This window comes from Pongo pygmaeus, chromosome 9 (assembly GCF_028885625.2).
Source record: "Pongo pygmaeus isolate AG05252 chromosome 9, NHGRI_mPonPyg2-v2.0_pri, whole genome shotgun sequence".
NCBI classification, from domain to species: Eukaryota; Metazoa; Chordata; class Mammalia; order Primates; family Hominidae; genus Pongo; species Pongo pygmaeus.
The window spans coordinates 20835999-20863382 of NC_072382.2; the positions used below are offsets into that span (position 1 = coordinate 20835999).

At 55.7% G+C, this 27384-nt stretch overlaps 1 protein-coding gene across 11 annotated transcripts in view; it reads right to left on the bottom strand.

The window, feature by feature from the left end:
• The window catches only part of DGKZ (diacylglycerol kinase zeta), a 47337-nt gene that overhangs the window by 12076 nt on the left and 7877 nt on the right, over window positions 1-27384 (bottom strand). The window contains exons 1-5 of one of the 11 annotated variants that reach the window (XM_063671917.1): window positions 20507-20869; window positions 1407-2150; window positions 994-1102; window positions 646-741; window positions 314-415 (exon numbers count right to left, since the gene is read on the bottom strand). In XM_063671917.1, coding sequence (XP_063527987.1) covers window positions 314-415; window positions 646-741; window positions 994-1102; window positions 1407-2150; window positions 20507-20667 — 1212 coding nt within the window. In that variant the 5' untranslated portion in view covers window positions 20668-20869. Of the gene's footprint in view, window positions 1-313; window positions 416-645; window positions 742-993; window positions 1103-1406; window positions 2151-6585; window positions 6782-20506; window positions 20870-22750; window positions 22942-27384 lie in introns of those variants that run through there. The other 10 variants (XM_054439752.2, XM_054439753.2, XM_054439751.2 and 7 more) reach the window with 10 other exon arrangements.

The following is a 27384-nucleotide window of genomic DNA, read 5'->3' on the forward strand; positions in this document are numbered from 1 at the left end:
TCTCTTCTAAGCACTAGTTTGGACATGGTGAAATGGTACAAGGGCCACCATTTGTCAATTCATTCCATTGAATGATATTCAACGAACCCACTAGGCGCCAGGTTTGTTCCAGGCAGTGGGGATACAGCAGCTAATCAGTGAGGAGCCAGGATTCGAACGCAGGCATTTGGCTCCAGGGTCCTTGACTCTTCACCCCCCAGTGCTGGGTCACTCCTGGCAGGCCATGTTTGTATAAAGTGTGGGCGTGTGTGCACGTTGAAAGAGCCTCAGCACCCAAAGGGCAGGGGCGGGCAAAGCTAAGCTACCCACCCACCTTCTCCAGCTGCTCGATGCAGGGCGTGTGCACCACAATCTTGCAGGCTGCGCACTTTCTTCGAGACACGGACTTCTGCTGCAGGACAGGAAGAGAGAGCCCCTGAGGCACCAGGTAAGTCTATCTCAGAGGCTGCCTGCCCCAGCACAGCTGCCCTCTGTGTGCACTGGGAAGCCCCAGTCCTGGCATCTGGACAAAGCCCCTGCACCCCTCACCATCCTGGGGTGGCCCACAGCAGGGGTGCCAGGGAGCGGGCTAGATCCCACCTTCCCGGAAGGGCTACGGCTGCTGGCTCCACCAGCAGGGGGCAGCGTGCCCCTACGAGCACTCACCAGCATCCTGGCTACACAGTACTGCTCCCCAACGTAGCAGAAGTCCCCGGACACGTTGGTCTCGAACCAGATGTGCTCCCCATATGTCGCTGACTCCTAGCCACGGGATGGGCTTGCTCAGCACACGCTGGCCGCCCAGCCCTCCCTCCCATCAGCCCCCGCCCACCCGCCCTCTCCCAAGACAAACCCGCTCCAGTGCCCCGATCGACCCTGCTCTGTTTCGTCTGCCCCACTGTCCCAACCCTTCCAGGCTTGGCTCTCCCAGCTGCCTGTAGTGCCTCCACCCCCCAACTGCGCCTTGGCCAAGAGTCCAGAGGGGCTGGGACCCAGGGGTGTTCAGGCACTCACGCTCCAGTCCACTGTGCTCCGGATCTGCCGCTCTGACTCGCTGCACGGGGCCCCAGGGGTGGGCGGAGGGGGGGCCAGGTGCTGGAGGCCCGACTTGGTGATGGCTTTCCTACAGAGGAGAAGACAGCTGAGGAGGGGGCTGAGCACTTGCTGACCCTACTTCCTCCCACCTCCTCGGGCCTCTGCCCTCTCCATGACCTCGGCAACAGGGAGGGCGGAGGAGCCTCCTAGCAGCCCCAGACACTAAGAGGCTCCCTGCAGGAGACATGGCCTTTTGGGGTACGCTAGCTTCAGGGCACTGCCCAGTGTTCCCACATGGGGAACCCTCAGCCAGGCAGAGCTTCAAGGCCCATGCCCAGGCCAGACCCACAGGAGGTCACACCACTCGCCCTCCTGGCCACAGCTATACCTACGCGAGCAGGGCGCTCCAGGCCTGGGGTCCGGCCGCCTTGCGCCGTAGGGCTACCTGGCGCCTGCGGGACAGTGGGCGCACACGGGTGGGCAGCATGGTGCCGGCGGTGGTGCCTGAGGCTCTTCGGCCCCCAGGGCCAGGGTGCTGGCCTGAGGGCCGCCGCTGGCTGAGGCGCCGATAGTAGCCGTGCAGGCCCCAGAGAGCGTGGTCATATACGGCATCCGCGGGGAGCAGGTGGGAGGAGGCTCGGCGCAGGTAGCGGGGTAGGGGCAACAGCGGCTGGGCGCCCCGAGGTGGGGGTGGCCCTGGTGTCTTGGTGCCTGGCTGGATGGCGCTCGATGCCCCGGCTACCACGTCCTCCTGAACACCCTTCTCCTCCTCATTCATGCTCACAAGCCCGGTCAACAGCAGGGGTGCGCCCAGAAGCTGGGCCCCCGCAGTGGTAGGCTGTGGGGTGGGCACCTTATCCACGATGAAGCGGGGGTTGCAGGAAGGGGGAACAGTGCTGGAGCGCCGGCGGCTGGAACCCCGGGCCCTCACCCCGCAGCTCAGGAGGCAACCCTGGAGCTGGGCGCTGGAGCGGCGCCGCTGTGCCAGTGAGGAGGAGGCCTGCCCAGCGGGGGAGCGACGTCGGGCCTTGCCTGTGGGCAGCCCCACGCTGCTGGGCCGCCGCTGCCCCTCTCCGGGGCCTGGCACCTTCCACCGGAAATGTCTCCTAAAGAAAGTCTCCATGGCAGGCGGTTGGCTGTTGGGCACAGAGACCAGGGGCATCAGGAGCTGGACCAGGCCACGGTCTGTCCTGTGTCCGGGAGCCCATTCACAGCCTCTGTCCCATGAGAAGGGAAGCAACTCCTGAGGGAGGGAGGGGTCACTGCAGCCTCTGACCTCCATGTGAGGATCCCAGGGGTGCTCAGGGGAGCCCACGTTTACAGCTGTTGGGGGCACTGATGCTCTGCCCTGTTGCACCCTAGGGAGCCCTGGAGTCCCAGGGAGGTGGGTGCTTCAGGCTACCCCTTCTCCCCCCATCCAGGCACCAGAATCCACAGAGCTCTGGGCCTAAAGGCCTCCACCTGCCCTGCCGGAAGCTGATGGAAAAGAAAACAAAAAGAAAATGGGGAGTCAGTCTGCCTGGATGGAAGGCGGGGCCCAGGGCAGGGCTTCCCACTTGCTGGGCCTTTGTTTTGCCACCAACACGGTGGGGGCAGGTTAGGTGTCCCCTCATGGGACATGGTGCAAACCAAGCTATAACAAAATGAGGCTCTCCGCAAAGGAACTTAATCCTGACAGGACCCCCAGAGTCTCTCAGCCCATAGCCTTGGGGTCAGGCTGAAGGTGACTCCTGGAAATGGAGAGGGTCTAATATGTAGCTCAGGGGAGACCAGGTCTCAGGGAACTGGAGAGTCGCTGTCTGGCTCACCCGGGAGAGGGGCTGCTCAGTCTCCCTTCACACCCAGGGGGCTGCGACAATAGGCTTGGGCCAAAAGCAAAGCCTTCTGGATTCTGGGTGTGTGCGTGCCTGTATGTCTGAGGCGCTGATGGTAAGAACTTTCTGGTGCTCGACTGCTCTGTCTCACCTTTCTGAAGGGACAAAGTACGGATACCCCAGGGCGAAGCTGGGTGATACTGGGAAACCCTTCTGACTCTGCGGCTGATGGAGCCTGTGACTGCACATTCTTCTGCGGCCCTGACGCTGGAAGCCCCGATACTCACAATTCCAAACGCTGCACAGCCCAGAGCTCCCTCCTGCAGGGAGGCAGGAGCTGTGGGCATCATCCTAGCTCCCACCTGGACCTGGCCTCCCTGGACCCGGCCTCCCTGGACCCATCCTGAACTCATGCTCTTCTCCCTCTGCCAGCTCACCTCAGCCCTGCCTACTCTTCTTCACAGCCAGCATTGAGCTCCTGTGCCCTCACCTCTCCTAACAGTGGGGGAAGGGCAGCCTGCCTGGCATGGATCAGGATGGCGATGCCTCCAGGTACCTGAGGCCACCTGTGCCCCACAGCAGGTGATCTCCTGGGCCCTGGTCCTGGGGAGAGACTGGTGGGGGATGCATCCTGACCCCTGGCAGCCACAGAGGTCAAGGTCACAGCCCTGGGACAGTGCTGCCCGGGGCTGACAGGAGAAAGGATGAAGGCAAAGATGAAGGGCTGGAGGAGTCAGGCCCAGGCCGCACGTCTAGCACCTTCTCCTTCCATACACTGCACTCTGATTTGCTACTGCCCTGCGGGTCTTGAGTAGCTTCAGGCGAGGTGCAGGGGTGTTGGGGGAGAGATGGACAGGGTGGAGGTGCCTAGGGAAGCAGAGTTCTGCACAGCTCAGCTCTTGGTCTCTGCCTATTGGAGTTTCCAGCTGCCTCAGATGACAGGGAGGTCAGGGCAGTGCTCTTATGACCCCAAATAGTGCCCCACTCAAAGCAGACCACCTGGGCCAGAGGGAGCTGCAGGGGCAGGACAGCAGGCATGGGTGGAGAGCGCTGGGTCTCCCCCAAAATCACCAGTGTCACGGCTGACATTTATTGAGCCCCTATGTGTCAGGCACTGTGCTAAGCCCCTGGCAAACATTTACATCATTTCAAAAACTGCAACCCTAAGGAATAGGTACTGCATCACACCGCGTTCCTGATGAGGAAGTTGACGCAGAGGTGACCTGCCTAGAGTCCACGGCAAGTCAGTCTGGAGCCAGTGCTGGAGCCCAAGTCTACCTAACGGCAAAGCCTGCGTCCCAGAAATGGGGTGGGTTGCAGGGTCCTTCCTCCTGGAACATGAGGCTGGGATGGGGTAGGAAACGGAACCAGGTAGGGAATAATAACGAACACCTGCTACGTGACAGGCCCTGGGCTAAGTATTTTATCATCTCGTGTAATCCTCACCACAGCCCTGTGAGGTAGGCAGGACCCGCAGCTCCATTCTAGAGATGGGGAAACTGAGGCTTCAAGAGGGCCAATAACATGCCACGGTCCCACGGCCAGTCAGCGGCATTAGGGACCTGAACCCAGGTCTTCCCGACCTGGGGCCTGCTTTGTGTCGGGGAAGAGGAGCCTGAAGGCCCAACTGCCCCCTGCCGTCAGGGCACCGGCCTGCCAGCCCTCCCCAGGGTGTCAGCTTTCCCCGCCTGCCTGGTCAGGCCGCCCTGTGACAGCTGCCCAGCCTGGAGGAGATTAGTCACCCGGACACACCGCCTGATGCTAGTGTCACCCAGAAAACAAAAGGCCACAGTCAGTGGGGGGAGGTGCCGCTGCACCCGTGGGTGGCCGTGAGGGCTGAGCCCAGCTTGCGGCCCCAGACCTGCACTGACAACCGGGGCCAGGACCCCCTTGAGAGACAAGGGCGGCTTACAGGTGCTCCTGTGGTGCCCGGCTCCACACATTGCCAGGCAGCCCAGGTCCACATCTGTCCAGGAGTCTCCTCAGCGGCCGATGGTGCCACCCCTCCCAGCAGAGTGGGGTGGGCAGGGCCAGCAGTGCTGTGTGACTGTGTGCAAGTTGGCCCCTCACGGGCCTCAGTTGCCCTGTGTGTCTGGGGAGGCTGTCAGAGTGGCTTAGCTGACATTTTGTCACAGGCTCTCCTGCTGGGCACCCATGCCTCCGTGCTCCCATGCCCCTCCCCGCAGGCCTGAGCTTCCTGTTCCTCTGGTCTCCATAGAAACCTCTGTCCCTGGTCAGCAAGAGCCTGACTCCTCACTTCCTATCTCTGCTGGGGCTTCTCCTGGGCCTTGCTGGAGCCCGCCCTGGGCCTGAGCCTCTCCCATAGCACAGCTCTGCGTGACAGTGTCTTCTCACCTCATGCTCTCGGTCACCTCCACCTCGCCACACAGTACGTGTAAAGGTCACCCCGAGGGCTTCAACACCAAGAGCACAGCAAAATGGCTGTCCCTCGGTCTCCGGGTCGAGAGCCTGTTACACCAACGGGGACAGGATGGGAAAGGACTCAGGGGACCCCAGCAACCCTCGGCCGGCTCTGGGGCCTGACAAGGACAGGGCCTGGGAAAGGACAGAGGAAGTCAGGAGACAAGACCATTGGTGTCTGGCCGTGCACCCTTGCTGGACAGTGGCTGTGGCTGCGGGTGGCCGAGCTGCAGTGGCTGCTATGGGGGCGGGCAGGCCAGAGAGCTTCATCGGCTACAGCTGGAGCGGACAGGACACCCACCCTCCAGAGCCCAGGCCATCTCATGCCCTGTGCTAGTTTCAAGGGCGTTGGCATCCTGAATCTGCCATTGCCACCCTAGGCTGATCCACTAACCTTTCTGAGCCTCAATTTTCTCATCTGCAAAATGGAGCTCACACCACCTGGTTCAGAAGACTGGCATAAAGGAGGTCTGGATGCGATGACAGAGGGAGAGTGCCTGGTGATACCTGGCAGACAGCAGGGGCCTGGCAGGGCCTACCCCCACCACAGACACCAGAGCATGTGATTGTGCTACCTCCTGTGCTCTGTCTGCCCACACTGAGGCCGGGAACCCAGAAAGGGAAGCAGGAGTGCCCAGGGTGGCCACCACTCACCGCATGAGGAACAGAGCCGGCCACAGGTGCCACCTGGGTATCTGCTCGTGCCATGAGGAATGCCCTCTGCACCCGGTACCAGGCCTAGCCCCCTGAGTTGCTCTCACAGGATACCCCATGAGACTGACCCAGAGCGCCCACTCCACACCCTGGGCAGGGCCTCGTCTGCCTTCTGCTCCGTGAAGGCTGGGCATGGTGCATGGCGACCCCACCTCCAGCAGCCCCAGAGCAAGGGCCTGCAGCTGCCTCCCCAGAACCCCCTCGGCTCTGCTCCCACAGACCTGGGTTGGAGGGAAGGAGGTGGGGAGGCTGGAAGGGAGGCCAGTCCCTCCCCAGTCAGCCTAGGGGCTGGGGAGGCAGAGTTCTCCCTTCCCAGGCTGAGACTCACCACAGGGATCCTGTCAAAAACAACAAACAAAATGTACCTCGGGGAGCAGGTAGGCCAGGCTGGATGGTAAGAAGGCGACCAGGCCAGTGAGTGTTTACTCGGCAGGGTCTGCCCTGGCTCAGCAAGAGCTTGGAGGGACCCTTTTCCATCAGCTTCAGGAACCTGGCAGGGCAGGCCCCTTGCCTAGGGATGGTGGGGCCTGGGTCCACCCGGATCCAACCCTCCCCACACCCACCCAGCCAGATACAGAGGGAGGAAGCAGAAAGCAAGGAGGGGCTGGGGGCCCCTTTTGACCTGATCTGGAAGGCAGGGCGCAGGCGGGAGCTGGGGTCCCCAAGGCCGGGCTCTGGCTCTAGCTCCGGGCTGGTGGCCTCTGCTGAGCAAGTCCTAGTTTGGAGAGCTAGCAGCCGTGGCTGCTCCTCTGCCCCCTCCCGCTTGTCACCCTCCTCCCCGCAGCCTGAGACAGCCGTTATGAAAATAACCCGATTGGTAACCGAACGCACTTCCTCTCCCAGCGGCGGCTCCAGGCCCTGCAGCAGGCGACGGGTGGGCGGACGGGCACACAGCGCACGAGCGTGCCTCCCAGCTCCTTTTCCCAAGGTTCCCAGAGCCAGGCTGGGTGACAACCCAGTGGCCTCCCTTCCACCTGGCGCCCAGTACAGCCCAGCCCATGCCTCAGCTTGGGAATGAGGTCTAAGGAGGGAGAAGTGGGAGGGAGAAGTGGGAGCCAGGCCCTTTTGGGGGGGGGCCCCCACTAATGCCCCCTATTTAGCCACCTAATGCCTTCTCACGCCCACTGGACAGGTTTTCTGAGGTCTGGGGAAGCTAATCACACCGGCTCCAGACAAAACAACCACAAAAATAAGTATCTGTGGAGTGTTTCACAACTTACAAAGTATTTTTTCACCAGCATTACAAATGGGAGGCTGGTATTTCCCCTGTGCAGACGGCACTACTGTCCCACTGAATAGAAGGGGCACTTGAGGCTTGTGGAAGCCTGTGACTGCCCATAACTCCGATTTGGTTGAGCTGGGACTCCAGCTTCTGGGTCTTCTGGCTCTGCCAAGCTAAAGAACACCCAGAAGACACCAGTCTGTGTTACATGTATCCTGACCGGAATGCCACCCCCACAACTCCCAGTCCTGACATGGTGCCCTAGGGTCTGGAGTGGCAGCTGTCCAACTGCCTGATCCCAAGACCTCTTTAAACTCTTTTTTTTTTTTTTCTTTGAGATGGAGTCTTGCCCTGTCACCCAGGCTGGAGTGCAATGGCATGATCCCAGCTCACTGCAACCTCCACCTCCCGGGTTCAGATGATTCTCCTGCCCCAGCTTCCCGAGTAGCTGGGATTACAGGCACCTGCCACCATGCCCAACTAATTTTTGTATTTTTAGTAGAGACGGGGTTTCACCATGTTGGCCAGGCTGGTCTTGAACTCCTGACCTCGTGATCCGCCCGCCTCGGCCTCCCAAAGTGCTGGGATTACAGGCGTGGGCCACCGCACCGGCCTTTTTTTTTTTTTTTTTTTGATGAGGAAAGGGGCGAGGAGCTTCCACGCCCTCCCTGGGCACACCATCCTCCAGGAACCTCCATGTGTTCAGCAACTTGAAAGCTCCCAGACCCCTTTACACTCTCAAAATTGGTGAAGATCCCAAAAGAGTTTTGTTTTGGGGGGTGACAGCTATTAATATGTATCATATCAGATATTAAAACTGAGAAATGTTTAAGATACTTATTAGCTTAAAACAATAAGCCCATTACATGTTAATATAAACAACACTTTTATAAATAATTTTCTAAAAAAAGTTAGCAAAAAGAGTGGCATCATTTTACATTTTTTGCAAATCTCTTTAACGTCTGGCCTAATAGAAAGCAGCTGGATTCTCCTGTCTATCCCTGCATTCAATCTGTTGTGACATGTTGTTTTGGTTGAAGTTTATGAAGAAAATTCTGCCTCACACAGACATGTAGTTACAAAAAGAAGGAATATCTTTAACAGCCTTTCCAGGTAATTATAGATTTTCTTTGCTACTACACCAAAATATGACAAATGATAGTTTCTCAAAGGTTAGTTGCAATGTGGAATCTAAAACCGTATCAGGCCAGGCACAGTGGTTCACGCCTGTAATCCCAGCATTTTGGGAGGCCGAGGCGGGCGGATCAACTGAGGTCAGGAGTTCGAGACCAGTCTGGCCAACATGGCAAAACTCCGTCTCTACTAAAAATGCAAAAAAAAAAAAAAAAAAAAAAATTAGCCGGGCATGATGGCAGGTGCCTGTAATCCCAGCTACTCGGGAGGCTGAGGCAGGAGAATCGCTTGAACCTGGGAAGCGGAGGCTGCAGTGAGCCAAGATCATGCCACTGCACTCCAGCCTGGGCCACAGAGTGAGACTCCGTCTCAAAATAAATAAATAAATATAAATAAATATAAATATAAAACCATGTCAATGAACTTTCCACTGGACTACCTTGCATTTTGACTTTTGTTAACATCAAGCACCAGTCATTGGAAAATACTGGTTTACCGAGTTATGCAGATCTTCCAAATGGTGACACATTTTATTTATTTATTTATTTTTTATTTTTGAGATGGAGTCTGGCTCTTGTCGCCCAGGCTGGAGTGCAATGGCACAATCTCAGCTCACTGCAACCCCAGCCTCCCAGGCTCAAGTGATTCTCCTGTCGCGGCCTCCTGAGTAGCTGGGATTACAGGCATGGGCCACCACGCCCAGCTAATTTTTTTTTGTATTTTTAGTAGAGACGGGGTTTCGCCATGTTGGCCAGGCTGACCTCGAACTCCTGACCTCGTGATCCGCCCGCCTCGGCCTCCCAAAGTGCTGGGATTACAGGCATGATCCACAGCACCTGGCCTTATTTTATTATTTTTTTTGAGATAGAGTCTTGCTCTGTCTCCCAGGCTGGAGTGCAGTGTTTCGATCTCAGTTCACTGCAACCTCCTCCCAGGTTCAAGCGATTCTCCTGCCTCAACCTCCCGAGTTGCTGGGATTACAGGTGTGCACCACCACATCCAGCTAATTTTTGTATTTTTAGTAGAGACGGGGTTTCATCATGTTGGCCAGGCTGCTCTCAAACTCCTGACCTCAGGTGATCTGCCTGCCTCAGCCTCCCAAAGTGCTGGGATTACAGGTGTGAGCCTCCACACCTGGCCCACATGTTATTATACAATACCAAAAATCACACTAACTTCACTACTGATCTCATCAGAAAAATTTTAAGTCCAAGGAAGCCGTCAGGCTCTAGGAAGTGAATAAAAAGTTTCCAAAATTCTCATTTTTGCTCAAAAGCTCAAATTTTATCATTGGCAACAAATATTTTATTATTTATTTTTAAAAAATAAATGTAGAGATGAGGTCTCACTATGTTGCCCAAGCTGGTCTTTAACCCCTGGGCTCAAGTGATCCTCCTGCCTTGGCCTCCCAAAGTGATAGGATTACAGATATGAGCCATGGTGGCCTGTGCCTGGCAACAAATAATGACACTGTTTTGGAAGTGACAAGCTCATGTCATGCACTTTTGAGAAAATGTCTGCCAAATACCTACATCTGACTAGTTTGTCTATCAGGTGTCCAAGTACAAATAGTGTTCTTAAAAAAAAAAGCATCTAGTACAGCTTACAACTCCATCGAGTAAGAGCTTTTCCTCATCACAGTTTGGTTTGCAGCAAACGTGCCTTATATATATTTCATATTCCTTCATGTAAAATATCAGAAGGTATAGGTATGCAAGGGTCTAGACTTTATAAAATTAATGATCTTCACTACTTTTAAAGAAATGTACGTATGGAGTAAGGACTCTGACGCTGGGGCCCCTGCCTAGATTCGCGTTGAGGGGCCAGCAGTTTTACCCACCACTGCTTTTGTGCCATCAGCACAGCAAAAAAAAAAAAAAAAAAGGCAGGAACCAGGGTAGCTCTGAAAATAGTTTTGACTTTATCAAATCCCTGAAATGGGTCAGGGCACCCCCAGGACCATACTTTTTGAGAGCACTGATTCAGAGTGAATCTGCCTTCTCCACCCTGGCAGACGTGGCTCCTGCGGTGTGGCACTAAGCCTCCTGTGCTGTGACACAAAGCCTTGGTTCTAACCAGGCCAGCCTATTCTCTGTGCCCCAATCTGGCTGTGCCTGGCTTACTGCTGTGCCGCCACACCTGGCACGCCTTCTGCCCTGAATACTGGCCTCCCTCTCTACCTGATAAGCAGCTGCCTGCTCACAGCCAACGGCACACCCCTCCTACTCACACAGCTCCGCACTGCCCATTCGGCTCCCCTGCCACTAGAGCCCTGGGAGGCCTGCTTCTTTCAGCCCACATTCCTGCTCCTCCACCAGACCGTGAGCTCCTGGGGGGCCACGCCCAGCATGGTGCCTGGCAGTGAGTCCAGCGTTTACTGCTGATCAGTGCAGGAGGAAAGAACAGGGAATTCCACAGGGGAGGGGCCAGCGCCTTAAGGGAAGAGAAAGGCTTCTTCCACCTTGGGTAACCACATGCAACAGCTGACCACAGGCTCCAGCTGGCTCAGGCCACTTCTCTTTGTTGGGTACAAGAGGATGGCAACAGCCTTGGTTTGGGTGGCCACCTTCCTCTCCTCTCTAGAGGACCCCAAGAGTGACACCTGGAGGCCCCTTTCTGGGCTGGGTGCTATCGCCCGCTCCATGTCCTCCATGGCTTTCTCATGAAAACTAAGTAGTCGGTTTGGTGACACGAAGTCGGAAGGGGAGGGTGGTGGGCAAGGAAAGGGGAGGAGGGGCTGTCTCAGAGGCTTGGGGGCTAGGTAGGGATCCTAAGCTGGCCTGAGCTCCTTGGTGAAATACCCCCAGTCTCTTCTTTCACATCCTGAGTCCCTGACTCAGCCCCTGCTGGGCCTCAAAGAGATGTTTGTGCAACAAATGACCAACCCATTCCTTTAGAGCCTCCCTCCAAGCCAGACTCCCGCAGCCACCAGAATTCATCCTAAAGCACCCAATCACCTTTTACTGACTCTCCTGTCAGCTGAGCAAAATGCAAAGACCTGGGGCTGGCAGGCAACAGGCCTCCCAGCCTCCTCTCTGCTCTTTCATATTTTTAATGCTGTATTTGACACTTACATAACTCACTCCACCAGACACTACTCTAAGTGTTTTACAAATACTAAGCTACGAATCCTCCTAAGAATAGTTGGTATTCTTATCCCCATGACCCGTATCCTCATATTGCAGATGAGGAAACCGAGAGACAAAGCGGTTAAGTCATTTGCCTGAGGTCGTGCAGCTAACAACATGCTGCAGTGCTGGGGTTTGAACTCAGTAGTGTGTTCCATGGCACATACCCTCCACCCCTCAGGCTCCACCCTGGATGCTTCTGGCAAACAAAACACCGCGGGTCCCTTTTCCACGTGGCACCACGTGGCATCCGGTGGTCTCCCTACCTGGAATACCACTCCCCTCTCTACTCAGTGAATTCTCCCTCATGGTTTTCCTCTCAGACCCTGGGCGATCAGCACTAATGTGCAAGTCTGCATCCCCGGCCAGGCTGTGAGCCCCAGGGCCTCACACTGCTTCTAATGGCATCCCCAGAGTGTAGAAGTGCCGGGTGTGGTTTGAAGAGTGAATGGAGGGAACAGCGCATGGTCTGGACTCAGCCTCATGGATCCCGCTGACAGCACAGGCTTCAGGTGGGCACAGAGCCCCAGGAGTGGGCCAGCTCCCGAGAACTTCCTGCTGCGCTGGGTGGACAAGTCTGGGCTGAGCTCTGGTGTCTCAGAGGCAACACTGAAACCGATCCCTGATGGGAATGCCGATATGTCTCCCTTAGCCTCCCAAAGGGGCCCCTTTGTTATAAACCCCTCGCGGGCCCCCACTCTTCTCTGGTGACCGTCCCATCCTTGTCTTCTCCTGTGTCTGCAGAGGGCTCCCATTCCCCATCTGCTGGGAGAAGCATTTCCCCCTCACCCCTCATTCAATATTAACACCCCAGCCGGGCGCGGTGGCTCATGCCTGTAATCCCAGCACTTTGGGAGGCTGAGGCGGGCAGATCACCTGAGGTCAGGAGCTCGAGACCAGCTTGACCAACATGGAGAAACTCCATCTCTACTAAAAATACAAAATTAGCCAGGTGGGGTGGCGCATGCCTGTAATCCCAGCTACTTGGGAGGCTGAGGCAGGAGAATCGCTTGAACCTCAGAGGCAGCAGTTGCAGTGAGCCGAGATCGCGCCATTGCGCTCCAACCTGGGCAACAAGAGCGAAACTCCATCTCAAAAAAAGGAAAACAAAAAAATTAACACCTCCCCCCTCAACTTTCTGACCATGTTGCTCTCTCTCATCAGCCCCCAGGGCCCCACCCCACTCTCCAGGCTTCCATACTACTCACACAGGGGACAAAGGCCTTCACAGTAGGTTTAGCTTCAAAGGCCCAGAGGATCTGCCTCTGACCAGCTACATGACCTCAAGCTAAGCCTTTTAACCTGCCTGAGCCTCAGTTTCCTGATCTGATGAATAGGGCTAACGCCCACTCTCATCTCTCTCAGGTGACTGTTGCAGGCTTGAAGGAGAAAGTGTTTGTTCCTGGGAAACAATTCCCCAGTTTACTGAAAGTTTAAAGAAAGAAAATAGCCCGGCGCGGTGGCTCATGCCTGTAATCCCAGCACTTTGGGAGGCGGAGGCAGGCGGATCACGAGGTCGGGAGATCGAGACCATCCTGGCTAACATGGTGAAACCCCGTCTCTACTAAAAATACAAAAAATTAGCCGGGCGTGGTGGCGGGTGCCTGTAGTCCCAGCTACTCGGGAGGTTGAGGCAAGAGAATGGCCTGAACCCGGGAGGCGGAGCTGGCAATGAGCCAAGATCACACCACTGCATTCTAGCCTGGGCGACAGACTCTGTCTCAAAAAAATAAAATTAAATTAAAAAATAAACCCAGAGGCCTAAAAATTAGGACAACTACTTCGGAGCACAATTTGGCAACATCTGTCTAAGCTGAAAATACGCACACCCTGTGAGCAAGCACTGGTGGAGAGAACACAGAGGGATCGCTTGCAACAGCGAAAAACTGCAAACCACCCAAGTGTCCGTCAACAGAGCCTGGGCAAATAAGCTGCTGTTACACAACGGAATCGGACATGGAGGTTAAAATGGATCCGTGAGAATTCATGTTTAGGATGGTTAAATCTCCAAAACAATATTGAGGGAAAAACCTAAATGCAGAATATGCCTGGTATACCATTTAAACCAGAGTAAAATCACACGAAACAGCACTGTATGTTGCTAGGCATGAATACCTGTGTAGGACAATTTTAAAAACAGGCACAAGAACATCACACACACCAAAATCAGAATTGTGGTTTCCTCCAGGCAGGACGACACAGGGGCCTCCATCTCTACCTAAAGCAAATATGGCCTAATGCTCAGCTCCAACCAAGCTAGGCAGTAGGTGTCACCTTATTCCGCACACTTTTCTAACGGCAAGATATTTAATGTGTTTAGAAAGATTTCAAAATCATTTCTTAAAAAGACTCCAGAGGCTGGGCACAGTTGCTCAGGCCTGTAATCTCAGCAACTCAGGAGGCCAAGGTGGGAGGATCACTTAAGGCCAGGAGTTCGAGACCAACCTGGGCAACATAGCAGGACCTCGTCTCTACAAAAGAAAGAAAGAAAGAAAAAATGAGCCCAGTATGGTGGCCCCCACCTATAGTCCCAGCTACTCGGGAGGCTGAGGTGGAAGGAATGCTTGAGCCTAGGGGTTTGAAATTACAGTGAGCTATGATTGTGCCACTGCACTCCAGCCTGGGTGACAGAGGGAGATCCTGTGTCCTACAAAAGACCCCTTGAGGGAGACCAGCCCCCTAGAGCTCCCTGGGTCTACCAGAGATGGTTTTGGCAGCCTGTCTCTCACCCTTTCAGGGTCCTCAGGATGGAAGGAAGGTCTCCCCCAAGGGGATGCCTTCCAGAGGTGGGTGGGTGGTGGCAGGCTGTGTCAGTGGGGTGTCCGTGTGGGTTGGGGAGCAAGAACCAGCTTGCCCCCTTTCACAACCGCCCCTGCCTCTCTCTGTAAAATGTCAGCAAGCTGGGGAAGGGGGCGGAGAGACAGGCAAGCTGTTAACCCGAGAGATGCTGGGGCGTGGGCGGTGCGGGCCCAGGCTCCCAGACAGCTATTTTGGCATGTGCTGAGATGGGCTCATCCCCGGCAGGGGAGAGGCCTCTGTGTGGGAGCTCTGAACTGGTGCTCTGCCAGGAGCAAGGGGAGGAGGTCTCAGTGTAGATGAGGAGGATGCTGGGGCCCTCCCTCTCCTCTCAGACCTCTCACCATGAGGCACTGGGTACGAGTGAAGCGATCTTCCCTGCCCCAGGCCAGCCACTGACCCCTGGGTGGTATGGGGGCTCCTCTGAGCATGTCCATTGGGCTTTAGATTCCCTGCGCCCTTGAAGCAAGGAAAAAGATCAGACTTGTCCTCCACGCCAGACCCAGCCCGGACGCCACATGACGACGGGCTCACAGCCCCAGTCTCTTTACCAACGGTCTCTCCCAGTCCAGCCTGCTCCCCCTGACTTGAGGGATCTTGGTGGCCATTCTCCTTTGGGGTCCAGGTCAGATTATCTCATGGATCTCACACCATTAGCACAGGAGGCAAAGACCTTTCACTAAACCCCATGGAGCACTCAAACCTCTTCTTAGGTCTTCCCAGTTTAGGGGTGGCAAATAATAGAAGAAAAGAGTACTCCTAAGTAGAGCGGCTCAGCGTCATGAGAAGATCCTTGGGCTGGGCTCTAGTGTGAGCTGGGGGATCCTGGCCAGGCCCCTGACCTTTCTGAGCCTTGGTTTTCTTATCTGCAAAATGGGAATCAAACCAACTACAAAGATGTTATGAAGATCACACGAAACTGATGAATTTACAAGCTTCTGGCAGCTGTTAATCACCAAAGACAGAGGAGCTGGAACGCCACTCCTGTCTCTTCAGCCTCTCCCTCCCCTCCGCGGCCACAGAGCCCTTGGTCTCACTCGAACCTGCTTTCCCGAGCTAACCACGTCTCTGGTGTTTCAGCGAGGAAGGGGGTGAAGAGGAAAGATGGCAGAATGATAGCTCTTCCAGGGCATTTGGTTACTGTTTTGGCCTACCCTCCACACCTGTGACCCAAGTGCCAGCCAAGTCCTGTGCTGAGACCCACACTGCAGGCCGGATGTGGAGCTGACCCCGACACAGAACAGAGGAGAGCCAAGGAGAGCAAGGAATGAGTGCCTGGTACCGCTCAGGGGTGGCCCAGGAACTCGGGGAGCGTAAGACCCCGGCCGCAGGTGCGGCAGATCCCACTTCCTGCACACACTGCCCCCGCAGCTGACTTAGAGGGCTGTTCAAGGAGGCAGAGGGGGCAGGGAGGAGAGGTGGTCAGGCTGTCCCCGGTCCTGTGATGAGGCCTTAATGAACACGGCCCTGGAAGCCCAGCGCGGGAGTCCCAGATGACCCCGGCTAGCTGCGAGACCTTGGCTGAGTCAAGGCCACCTGGCTGGGCCTGGGCCTCAGGGGACGGCAGGGGTGGGGCCAGGAGGCTAGAGGCACCCGCCCAGCCTGCCCTGGGCCGCGCTGATTGGCTCCGCCCGGCAGCTAGATCTGCAGGTAACTTCCAGGGAGTGCATGCGGGTCCCCGTGGGCCTGTGGACTGGCGGAAGGAGAAGCTCCTCGCCCACCGGCCTCCCACAACGGCAGCTGTCGCCCCCTTGTGTCGCTCCAGCGGCACTGCAGGGCAGCCTCCAGGGGCTGCTTCCGCACCTCCCAACTCTCTCCTGCCTTAATGTGGGTGGAAGGGCTCCGGATCCCTGCTTCTCCGAGGGGCCCGCGCGGCCTAAGACTCAGGGCTAACCTACAACTCCACTTCCACCTCTGCCCAGGGGGGCCACTGGCGAATTCTGGAAAGGCCTCCAGGGAGCCGAGGAGGGCAGGCCCGTTTCTCACACTCTCCCCCAGCCCAGCTGCCTGGAGCCTCAGCTTTCTCTCACCAGGGGTCACTAAGTCCTTCCTCTGTCCTTGCCTGAGGGGACACCAACTCTCGAGCTCCTATGCCAACCAAGAATCCTGGGCAGCTCCACATCCCCGGATCTGACCTTTTTGGAGTATGGCATGGAGACAAAATGACAAGAATTGTCATTCCCTCCCCTGACAGCGTTTGGCACAGAGGGAGACTGTGAGAATTCTACACTGGGTCCCCAGCCGGGGCCAGCTGTATACTCTGGCACCTGACCTTGTGTGGGGAGCAAACACGGTGAGATGAACACAGCTCGGCCACTGAGGCCCATTTTTCTTTCCCAAACTTGCTGGAACCCAAGGATTCTAGGTTGTCCCTGCCTCTCACAGCAACCTGGGCTGCTCCCAGCATTAGCCCAGGTGAGACAAACCACTCAAAGAGGTTTCCTTTCGCTCCCAGACACCCTGGCGCCATAGACAGGATTCTCACCTCTGTGCAAGAGGCGTCCCTCAACACGTCCCTCCCTATTCATTGCAGAACCAACTCAAACAGGGGCTGCTTCTGCCCAGGCACCCGCTGGGCACCCTCTGCAGCCCTGACTTCAGGGCCATGCTCGACGGGGCCGTGCGGCAGTGCCTCTAAATGGGACCCATTGTCTCACACTGGTTCTGCAGGTGTGCCTCCTGCCCTCTGGGAGCTTGTGACTTTGAGCACCGTGAAGGGCAGGGGATGGCGGCACAGACGCTCAGGCTCCCAGGGGCTCTGAGGCCAAGGCTCCTTATGTCTACATGTATGAGGTGCCAGGTAATTTCTGATGCCCCTGGGGTGTAAAACCCGCTAATCCACAAGCCCTGTGACCTGCCAGGATCAGGCTGCTGAGACCAGGCCAGAGGATAAACGGGTCCTCCTTCCCGGTGGGTCCTGGAGGAGGAGACAGAGTTCACTTCTCTCCCACTCCTGGCTGCCCAATCCTTAGGGTCAACAGAAGCTTAAATGGAAAGGTCCTGCCTGCCCTCTGCTCAGGGTAGAGGAAAACTAAATACCCTGGGATCAGAGTAGGGCCTGTACCTCCTCTCCTCCTCCTCCTCCTCCTCCTCAGGGAGGAGACTGATAGTTCCGGCAAGAAGTAAGGTGGGATGGAGTTGGGGTGGGAGGAATCCACAAGCTGGGGAGAATCATGGCTCACTGAGCTAAAAAAAAAAAAAAAAAAAAGAGATGGCAAGCTGCCCCCCCACCCCCCGATTCTGAGAGGATGACGCCAGTTGTGTGGGGCAGAGATGGACTTTAAGGAAAAGCCTCTTTCAGCCCCGTAGGGGCTGCCATTCAGAGACTGTCCTACCCAGAGGGGCCAGGATGGCAAACATGTGGCCCACGTGCCATCAAGACCCCCTGCCAAGCCCACAGCAGACACTGCTAATTGTTCCTGGAACTCTCCCCATGAGCCAGGGTCCGCATGCAGAATTCTCCACCTGGCTTCAGCAGCCACTGCCAACCTAGTTGTTACCCTTGATCTTCCCGTCGGGCCCCTCAGCCCCAAGGCTGGATGTGTGTATGTGGGTGGGGTGGGGAGGGGGCGGGATGGCGGAGATGCAGAGGGTGGACGACTGGGGAGAAGCAAGAGCTAGGTTTAAGAGCCAGCATGGAGCTGGGATAAGATGAAGGGCTGGTTTCAGCTGGGGCTTCGAGGACTTTTACCTGAGGCTGCAACAAACAAAGGTAGCAGGACTAGCCAAGCAGCATTGGAGGGGGCAGAACCCAGAGCAGGTGTACTATTCCACCCTTCCACATGTCTGCCCCCAGCCCCCAACCCTTGTCCCCATCAAGTCAAAGGGAAGGAGGCCAGCCCCAGTGAGCTCCCAGGCCTGCCAGGAGAAAGCGTTTTCCCTTGCTGCTCTCTGCCTGACACTACTGGGTTCTCTGAATGTATTCATTTCTGAAGGCCCTACTATCCCCAGCACAGTGTTCCCAAACAAGGGACACTTCTTACATGCTTCCAGAGGTGCTGCTGAATTTTCTTTCCTCTCATCAGGCATCCTATAAGAGCACTTACACTCCCCAGGGTGACGGACTACTGTGCTTCTCAAACTTGATGGGACATCAGAATCACCTGGGAAGCTTTAAACAATGCCCAGGCCCCACCTCCAGACCTGATGGGTCAGACATGCCAAGGGTAAGATCTAGGAATCTGTATTTCTTAAAGCTCCCTTGGCCATTGTGATATTCCGTTTGGGATCCTGGTATAGAGAAAGGGATGTGGATTTTGGAATCACACCAACTTGACTTCAAACCCTATCTCTATCTCTTCCTTGCTATGTGACTCTGAGCAAATCCCCTCTGACTGTGTTTCTTTCATCTATAAAAATGGAGAAACAGGCCAGGTGTGGTGGCTCACACCTGTAATCCCAGCACTTTGGGAGTCCGAGGTGGGAGGACTGCTTGAGGTCAGGAATTCAAGACCAGGCTGGGCAATGCTGTGTGAGATCTCATCTCTACAAAAAATTGTTTTTTTTTTTGTTTGTTTGTTTTTTTACAAAAGGAAGAATACCACCTACCCTGCTTACTTTAGAGAATTACATAAAGGTATCTGTTGGTTCTCTGGTTTCTTGTTCTTCCTCCCGAATGTGCTCATCCCTATACCCACAAACCTGTGCCCTTCAGAAGGGGCACAGCCACAGGTCAGAAGAACCCAACACTTAATACCCTGTGGGCAGCAACAGGAAGCCTCTGGTGGCGCCCCTCCCTCCCCCTGCGGAGCCTGTGAATACTGGAGGCTACATCCTGCAGAGCTGGGTGTAAACTGCTCCATCTTGCAGGGCTGTGGGTGACAAAACAGAGCTACTGGAAGTTTCACTCCCTGCCCTGTTTTATATGACATTGAAGCCTGCGTGGTAACACAGGAGCCCACGGAGCTCCATCTGCCAGTGTAAGAATCCAGATCTGTGCATGTGCTCAGAGACAGAGTGCAGGTGCAAAGAGTGGGCCCTGGCCCGGGTGAGGCAGGTAGAGGGCACAAGTCAGCATCACGGGTATGCTAGCCCACACGACAGGAGAAAACCGCCCATGTTATTGGTGGGTAAAGTCTACCCAGGGAAGGGGCAGGGCAAAGCTAGGGGCGGGGTGGGGGTGAATGCCACCAAGTCTGGGCAGCTGCAGAAAAGTGAGAGGGAGGCCTTGGGCAGACTCCAGGTGGTCAGAGTTCAGTCTGAGGTGACTCTGGGGTCCTTGGCTGATTGGCTACCAGCTCCTTGGCCACCAGGGAAGGGCAGGGATTGGTCAAGAAGCAGCGCAGGGAGCCAGGTCAGGTACTCCTGGGGCCTCACATCCCTTACCTTACACCACGGCTGCCAGGGGAGGCAGCGGCTCACGACCAAGAGCAGCACACTTGCCATGAACTGCCTGCACTCAGTCTTTCCACACCCTCCCCCCCAGTTCCCCGCTAGAGTCCTGGTCGAAGCTCTGTCACAGGCACAAGATGGTGACATTTGGAATGCTGGGGGAGGGGGCAAGATGAAGCTTGAACAGCCAGCACAGATTCCAGACTCCAGCCCACCCCATCCCTTTCCCAGCATGGGCTGGAAGAGGGTAGAGAGAGACATGCTGCCTGCCTAGCAGAGGGACGGGCTGGGGTCTCTCTGCTAATTAAGAGCAAGGTAGGGCAGATGATCAGGCACCCCCAACCCCAAGGAGAAGCTTAACATGTTGAACAATTAAACCAGTGACCAGAGCTTGGGGACAAGCCATGTATGGTGACGGTATCAACGGGGCTACGTTCTGCAGATGCCACGCAGTGGTGGTAGGCAACCTGGTCCCACGAAACTCCAAAGGGTGGTGTGATCCCCACCTCAGTGGTGCCAGGAGGCTCAGAGAGGCCCTGTTCTATCAGTGCCAAGAAGGCGTGGGTGACCAGTCCTGGGGGCCCAACCTGCTTGTGCCGGGGGGCTGGGGTGATTCCATCTTCCTGCTGGAGGGTTGGGAGCCGACCCTGCCACCGTACTACACATGAGGCGCATTAGACTGCCGGTGCCAGGGAATGACCCCTACCCAGTGACAGAGCCAAGCCGATTGATCCTGCCCGTGTCCCGGCCCTGGGGGATGACCCCCAGTGGGTGCCCACGCCGAGACGGCTCGTGCCGCCGGTGCCAGCGTCTCCCCGACTCAGTGTCAGTACCGAAGTGGCCCGGACCCCCAGTGGCCGATGAATGTCCCCCGGTGCAGGCGCGGTAATCTGCCGGAGCCTCGGTGCCTGCCCCGCCACCGCCCCGCTCACCTGTGCCCGAAGAGCCGCAGCCCCGGGAAGCGCCGCTTGTTGAGTCGCCGCGGCGCCTTGTCCGGCTCGGGACCGGCGTCGCGCTCGGAGCCGCTGGACGAGGCGGAAGCCGACTCGGAGTCGCTGCTCCGGGCCTCGGGGCTACCGTCCCGCGGCTCCATCCGGCCCTAGCCCCGGCCGGCGGCGGGCCCGCGGGAGACGCCCATGCCGGGCCGGCGGCCGGGGCTCAACACGCCCGCTCCGCGCCGCCCGCCACTTCCATGGCGCGCGCTCGCTCCGCCCGCCCCGCGCCGCGCGCCCCCGCTCCCCACGCCCAGGTGCCCGGGAAGCGGCTGCCGCCGCCGCTCCAGGAAGTGCCGCCAGCCGCGGCCGCAGGACCCCGCATAGCTGGCCGGGACGCTGCCTGCCCGCCGCCGAGCACGCCCCCTCGGCCGCGCGGTGGCACCGGGCCCGCAGCGCCCTCTGCCGGACGCCCGCTGCGCTGCAGCCCGCTGGGGCGGCCCGAGGGGCGGGGCGATGAATGGGCGGGGCAGCCGAAAGCCCTGCCCCCAGCCCGGCTCGGCCCGCCTGGATGGGACTGAATCTCCCGGCCTGGCACACTCGCGCTGCGCGCACCCAGACGCGCAGTCTTTCCTCCCCCGATCCCTCCGCTACCAAACAACTGCACGCTCACAAGTGTACACTCGCGAGGGCTGCTGTCACCACCTCCCCTTCGCTCTCGCACACCCTGTGCCTACTCATAGCCACTCACAATCTCCACCCATACCCCCTTGGCTCCCCCAAATCGCACCCAGGGGAACAAAAGTCACACAGTGCTCCCCATGCACGCAGAACAAACACATCCCTTACACAATTATGCCCACTCATTACTTAAACCAACACTTCCCACCCCAGCCTTTCGCACTCGGTGACCAAAGTCACTTAATGACTCGCACACACACCAACAAAGAACTCACAAGTTTCTCCTACAAAGTCATCCTTCCACAGCTATTCACAATGGTTTCCAACCTTCTCACCCATGCCCAACACATCGCATTTTCCTGACATAATATTCAACAGAACCTATAGATCTCATATGCTACGGGAATCACCTGCACAGCCCTTACACACTCACAAATACACAGAAGGACAACAGGTACCACACTCTCATTCACAAGCACACATGCCCACACAGAACACACACCTTTCTCCTACATACAAATACCCCCAGGACAATGGTTACCGGTTGCCACATCCCTCACACATATGTATGTGTGTGCATACGCACACACTCCCATCCAGAAATACACCTCACATGCACACACAAAGACACCCCCCCAATGCAGCCGAGGTCGTCTCCCTCCAGAAATGAGAGCAATTGGAACCCAAGCAGTCACCTGTAGGAGCACAGCCATCACACACACCGGGGCTGTTTCTGATGGCCCCCGCAGGGCTGACGAAGGGAGGCCAGGAGCTGGGAAGCATGGTCTTCCACCTCCCCAAACCCTACCACCCTGCTGCCCGCACCAGCTGCCCACTATTTCTGTATGCATGCCTCTCTGCCAAGCCACATCCTGTGTCACCTTCGCTTTCATCCTCCCCTCTTGGGTTCTGGCAGCCCGTTTTCCAGGCTTAGTCAGCCGCAAATAGCCAATGCTTAGGGCTGTGTCCTGCGGGCAAGCCTGTGATTTTGAGGAAGAACCAGCACTCTGAGGCCCAGAACCCTCTCCCAGTTTCCTGCAAGTTGGGAGAAGGTCTGATCAGGGAGGTGGGGCTCCAGCCCTCCAGCCAGCAACTGGTGCCAGGGTGGCCAGGAGGAGGGCAGATCAATCCCCAAGTATGCCTGACAACTGGCCTCTGGGGTGCATGGGTCCCTTTGGGGAAATTTCCTAATGGCTCTTACTCCAAGCTCTGAGAGAAGAGATCAGAGGCAACTGAAGACCCCACGGAGTCTCCACAAGGCCTTGCAGCTGGGTCAGAAATCTCCAGCATCCAGTGCCACACTCCTGGGGGGGCTCCTCTTCCCAGATCCCCCCACTGCTAGCTTGCTCAACTCCTGGCCTCTCTCGAGCTCAATTCCCCCACACAGTCCAAACATCAGAGCTCCCTGCACCCTGCCAATAACTCCTTTGCCCTACTCTGTGCCTCTGCAGAGTGCTGGATGACAGATGGGTGACCCTACTTCTGTCACCCCCCATCTCAGATAAAAGGCTCATAGAGGGACAGAGGTCCCATGCCCACTCCCAGGCCACCCCTTGTACCTACTGTGTCTGGGGTGCCTCTGGTGGGATCTGTGGCACGTCCCAGGAGCGGTAGCGCCACATCTGCCTCAGTGCCCCCGGCCGCTCCCCTTCTTCCGTCCCCAGCGCCTCCACTGGGCCCAGAGCTGAGGCCTCATTGCAACTTCCCCCGGCACTGTGGCCAGCCCCCAGTGCGCTCATCCTGCCCGGCGACTCTCTTCCTCTTTCGGCACTTCCTGACGGGGGTGGGGTCGGCGGGGGGTGGCCTGCTAGAGGCCGCTGGCCGCCCAAGCTGAGGACCACAGGCTCAGGGCTCATAGGCGCCTTCCGCTGGCTGGGGCCAGCTGCCGTGAAGAGCTGCACAGGAAAGCAAGGGGCAGGTGGGGACAAGCCCAGACCAGCAGCCAGGAGGCAGCCATGGGGCTTGCTTGGGCTGGAATCTGCACCTGGGCTCCTGTCTGGTTTTCCTCTCCATTTAACCTGTCTGATTTTCAACTCTTGGTCCTGCTGAGGTCTCCCACTTTATGACAACCACCAGGTACAATGGCTGGGTGTGCCCAGCCCTCAAAGAGCGCTCTCTTCCTAGCACTTCTGTGTGCGGCATACCATCTTACACAGGGCTGGGCATACAGGAAGGTGGTGTAGAGAAATGAGCAATGAGGATGGAGCCTGGAGACATGAGCATGTGTTCTGTTCTGCCTCTTACCAGCTCTGTGTGGCCTGGATCAGGTCATAAACCTCTCAGAGTCCTCTAAATAACTTTTGGGACAAGGTAGGCTATAAACAAATAAACTAATGAATACATGTGCCAGGGAGATTTTCTGAGCCTCAGTTTTCTCATCTGTAAAGTGGAGTAATAGGCCAGGCATGGTGGCTCACACCTGTAATCCCAACACTTTGGGAGGCCGAGGTGGGCAGATCACCTGAGGTCAGGAGTTTGAGACCAGTCTGGCCAACATGGTGAAACCCCATTTCTACTAAAAATACAAAAATTAGCCCGGCGTGGTAGCAGGCGCCTGTAATCACAGCTATTTGGGAGGCTGAGGCAGGAGAATCGCTTGAACCTGGGAGGTGGAGATTGCGATGAGCCGAGATCGCACCACTGCACTCTAGCCTGGGCGACAAGAGTGAGACACCGTCTCAAAAAAAAAAAAAAAAATTGAGCTCATGGTGTTATCTGAGGAATAAAGAAGAGATAGGAAGGTTGACAAATTAATTCATTCAATAAATACTTATTGAATGCCTTCTGTGCCTCAGGCACCGTATCGGAGAGCATAGCTCTAAAAACAAGGAAGCAGGGCTCTGTCCCCACAGAGCTTAGATTCTAGTGGGCAAGACATTCAGGAAACAATCTACTTACAGTATGTCAGCAAACAAGATGTGCCACAAAGATTGGGAGGCTGAGGCGAGTGGGTTACTCGAGGTCAGGAGTTTGAGACTAGCCTGGCCAACATGGTGAAACCCCCTGTCTACTAAAAGTACAAAAATTAGCTGGGTGTGGTGGTGGACACCTGTAATCCCAGCTACTCTGGAGGTTGAGGCAGGAGAATCGTTTGAATTCGGGAGGTGGAGTTTGCAGTAAGCTGAAATCACACCACTGCACTCTAGCCTGGGCAACAGAATGAGACTCTGTCTCAAAAAAAAAAAAAAAAAAAAAAAAAGATGTGCTGTAAAGAAAAATGAAGCCAAAGGAACAGAGAAGAGTGATGAGAGTGACTTAGGCAGGGGGAGGGGATCCGGGAGGGCCTCTCTGGGGAGGTGATATTTGAGAGCAGACCTGAATGAATGGGGAGCGTGAGCTATGTGACTTATCTGGGAGAATAGCATTCTAGGTGGAAGTAGAGTCAGAGCAAAGGCATGGAACAAGGAATGTACTTGTGTCTGGAGAACTACAAAAAGGCCAGCGCGGCCAGAGAACAGGGAGCCAGGGGGAATGCGTTAGGAGCTGGAAAGATCTCCAGAGGCCAAACTGTGCTGGAGTTCAAGGCCATTGTGAGGATTTGGTAAACAAATAGTAGGGCATATATTCACTCTTTATTCTTAGGACTGGTTCTAGGAAGGAAACTGTACCTTCCTCAAGCATTCTTTAATCACCCTGCTCTATAACTAGTTCTTTAGTTGTATATGTGTTTGTTACTGTGAATTTCTCGAGGACAGAAACAGCATCAGTTCTGTTCAATAAACATTTATGCTACAGAACCCTCCAAGATGCTATCCCGACCCTTAAAAACCTCCATCTGGTGCTGTAATCACCTTTGTGTCCCTCATGACGGGAACATAATATTTTTCAGTAAATATTTGTTTAATAAATGCATGCTATGCAATTAATAATTAATACTCAGTAATCATAAAACAATGGCTAATAGTTCCTGAACATTTCTGTGCCAAAAATCTTACTGAATATGTAACATAGCTCTTTGAATCCTCGTAATGACTCTAGGAGGTAGATCTTGTTATTTTCCTCCTTTTTTTGCTATTTTTTTGGCTTTTTTTGAGACTGAGCCTCACTCTGTCACCCAGGCTGGAGTGTAGTGGCGTGATCTCGGCTTACTACATCCTCTGCCTCCCAGGTTCAAGCGATTCTTGTGCCTTAGCCTCCCAAGTAGCTTGGATCACAGGCGTGCGCTACCATGCCCAGCTAATTTTTGTATTTTTAGTAGAGACGGGGTTTCACCATGTTGACCAGGCTGGTCTTGAATTCCCGACCTCAAGTGATCTGCCCGCCTTGGCCTCCCAAAGTCCTGGGATTACAGGCGTGAGCCACCACACCTGGCCTTATTTTCCTCCTTTTACAGATGGGGAAATCAAGGCACAGAGCTGCTAAGCTTACCTGTCTAAGGTCACCCAGCTGGTAAGTGGTAGAAGTGAGAATCTAGCCCCAGAATCTGTGCTCTTAAATAAAACATCCTATTGCTGCTCTAAGGTAGGGGATACAGCCATGTAATGCTCCCAAGGCTCAGTCCCCACTTTTCCACAGTTTCCCTCCAACGCATTATCTCTGAATGCCTCAAGATGGGTCCTATATGCTGTGGCCTCATCGGAGACTCTGTCCACCAGGCCAAGGTCTATTCTGGAAGGAGGCTGTGCAGGGCCCTGCCTTCCCCTTGCAGGCATTTTGCAAGTAGCTCGAGCAGTTAAACAGAGGAAATGGGGCTGGGCTTGTTTTCCATCCGAGGCGTCTGGCAGCCCTGGAGCTGCAGAGAGCAGGAAATGGGGCTCCTGGAGGGGAAGCAGGCAGGCTGGAGGCTTCAAGAAGCAGGGCAGTCCTGACTGTGAGACTAGGGCCACCTTGAGCTTGCACTCCTTGGCGCTGTCAATGTCATCTCTGCTTTCCAGGTGGGGTAGGGAGGACAAGGCTGGAAGGCACAGGTGCACGGGACTATGGAGGATGCCCTTGGCAGTTCCTAGGACAACATGTGCCAGCTCTGGGAAGCTGGGGACCCCTCAGAATCCACCCAGGTACACACAGGAAGAAGAATCTGGGTAAGAAAATTATTCTGGGCTTTGTTGAGGCCCCAGAGGTTGGTGTTCTACTTTCTGTGGCCTGGATGAGCAAGTGGGAGCTGGGGAAAAGAAATGTACCAGGGCACCAAACACTCAACCCGCGACCTGGACATCCTCTGCTGTCAAAACCCGCCCAGCCAGCCTCCTTGGCCTGACCTTCGCGGCTCCTTATGCTCTCTGGCTGTTCTTGCTTTTCCGCCTCTTTGTCCAGGCTTTCCCTGCAGAGATTTTCTCTCAGCTCATGCCATGCTGGTGCCTGCCTCATAGTAGGTGCTAAATGAACCTTCCCTCCTCCCCCTTTTCACATTCCCTTCACATGTGGCCCTGACCCCTGCCATTCCCTTTGCCTATGTTGCACTCCTAGCTTGTCTTCCCTGGGTATTTGGCCAATCACATTCTCCATCCTTCAGACCCAGCCCAAGCAGCAAAAGTGGGAAGGTAGAAAGAGCCGCAGACACGGAGTCCATTGGTCCACACTCCAGCCCTTGCTGTGTGACTGTGGGCCAGTCATTACCCTCTGTGGGTTGGACCAGATGATTTCTAAGATCTGCTCTAGATCTGACAGTTCCATTTGAATCTTCTTTCCTGATTTCCAAGTTTTTGCTCATTCATTCTTTCATTCATTTGTATGACAAATATTTCATAAATATCTACCAAGTGTCAAACACTTCTCCTGAACTGGCATTCCACCCCACCCGCTGATCCCTTACCTATGATGCTCACTTTTGTTCCCAGTGATATTCCTGTATCATCTGACTTTTTGTGCACTTAGTCTTGCTTCCTTACAAAATTCTTGAACCTTATGTTGCTCCTAGCTCAGTGCTGGGTACATGAGTTTGTGCTCAGTGACTTCCTATGGAAGTTGCCATGGGTTGAATACAGGTGTTCAGAAGGCTGGGCAGAGGGAGGGAGGGAGACTGGCTTCTTGTTTGCGTAAGTGGCCATGGTGAGACATGGAGGGTTTGGAGACAGAGCCTTGCTCTGTTGCCCTGGCTGGAGTGCAGTGGCATGATCTCAGCTCACTGCAACCTCTGCCTCTCAGGTTCAAGCAATTCTCCTGCCTCAGCCTCCTAAGTAGCTGGGATTACAAGTATGTCCCACCACACCTGGCTAATTTTTGTATTTGTAGTAGAGACAGGGTTTCGCCATGTTGCC